The 1,570-nt window shown below is 66.9% G+C and overlaps 1 protein-coding gene across 1 annotated transcript in view; it reads right to left on the minus strand.

Moving 5' to 3' along the window:
- SLC12A7 (solute carrier family 12 (potassium/chloride transporter), member 7) overlaps positions 1–1,570 on the minus strand; it is a 34,240-nt gene that overhangs the window by 19,365 nt on the left and 13,305 nt on the right. The window contains exons 10-12 of the mRNA XM_010857133.1: positions 1,431–1,561; positions 933–1,174; positions 213–424 (exon numbers count right to left, since the gene is read on the minus strand). Of these exons, the coding sequence (XP_010855435.1) occupies positions 213–424; positions 933–1,174; positions 1,431–1,561 (585 nt within the window). The remainder of the gene's footprint in view (positions 1–212; positions 425–932; positions 1,175–1,430; positions 1,562–1,570) is intronic.

Below are 1,570 nucleotides of genomic sequence, written 5' to 3' on the forward strand. Positions count from 1 at the left end.
GGGGGGACACTCGCCAGTGGGGGACACTCACCCGGGTGGGGACACTCACCAGGGAGGGACACTTACCCACAGGAGGGAACACTCACCCACGGGAGGGGACACTCAGCAGGAGGGGACACTCACCAGTGGGGGACACTCACCAGCGGGTGACACTCACCCGAGTGGGGACACTTACCAGGGAGGGACACTCACCCATGGGGGGGGACACTCACCCAGGAGGACACCGCTGGCCACGCCCGGGATGCCTTGGATCTCGGTGATGTTGTTGTGGAGAAAGTACTGGTCACAGGAAGTGCTGTCTGTGGAGCCGTTGCAGAAGATGCTCCAGAGTGCGGTGGTCACTGAGCTGTTGTTGGCGGTGTGGACTTTGGCACAGACGTCGAAGCCACGTCGGGACAGCGTGCGGTTCCCCAGCAGACAGACCCTGGTAGGGGCGGGCAGTGAAAAGCCTCTGCCCACTGTCCCCCTCTGTAACCAAGTGTGGCTCAGGGGTCTCTGGGGAGGAGCTGCGTCCACGAGTGGGACACCCCGGTCTGTCTCGTGACCCTCTGCTCTGGGGCGTCTGACGTGGCGCAAACAGCTCGCCCGCGGGTGCACAGCGGCGCACAGGAGCCGGGGGTGGGGACTCAGGGCCAGCGCCTCCCGGACCAGGCGCCCCCTGGACCAGCCCCGTGTGGGCGGCACTGGGGCTCACTCGCTCCGTGACCAGGGCCGCTGCCTTCAATCCCGAAGGGGACAAGGAAGGAGCCTGCTCAGGGGCTTCGGGGAGGACAGGCCTCGGCCGGGAGCAGTGCGGTGCTGCCAGACGGGTCCCAGGCCTGCCAGCCCGTCCTCCACCCGGCCAGAGCGCCGACGGCTGTGGACACGGCCCGGTCCCCAGCCCGGCCGACACGCTCAGTGGGTACAGCCCCAGGACCTGGCGGAGGACTCACGGGATGTCGGGCGGGTCGAAGGCGGTCTTGATGACGCCGGCGTAGATGGCGAGGATGGAGAGCACCACGCAGGCCAGGAACACCAGGGCCAGCTTGTTCACGTACTTGACACCCACGAAGACCACCGTGGCCATGAGGGCCAGCGTGCAGGTCCCGTACACGCGCATGTTGTGCAGCAGGGCTGCCGCCTCGCCCCCCGCGCCCTCGGGGTGCACGATGGCTGCGCCGGGTGAGATGTAGGTCTGCAGGGCACAGGGCACAGGACCAGGTCAGGAAGGCCGCCCGCCCTGCCAAGGGGACCCCGGGGAGCAGGGAGGGGCTGGGGCGCCAGTGCCTCCCAGAGGGCCTTCTCAGGGGCTCTGCACTGGGTGTCGCCCCCACCCCATGAGCCCCCACACCCGCAGATGCCACTGGGACAGACCCTCGGGTCACCAAACGGGCATCAGATGGCCACCGATGTGCTGGACAAAGGAACCCGGCCCGAAACAAAGCACTTACCAAAAAAATCTCAATGGTCCCCAAAATGTACATGGCCCCTGCAAACGTGGTGCCCAGGTAGAAGCAGAGGCCCACGGCGCCCCCGAACTCCGGCCCCAGAGACCGTGATATCATGTAGTAAGAGCCGCCCGCTGCAAGAC

The sequence above is a fragment of the Bison bison genome, unplaced genomic scaffold (genome assembly GCF_000754665.1).
Source record: "Bison bison bison isolate TAMUID 2011002044 unplaced genomic scaffold, Bison_UMD1.0 scf7180017864377, whole genome shotgun sequence".
Taxonomy (NCBI): Eukaryota; Metazoa; Chordata; class Mammalia; order Artiodactyla; family Bovidae; genus Bison; species Bison bison.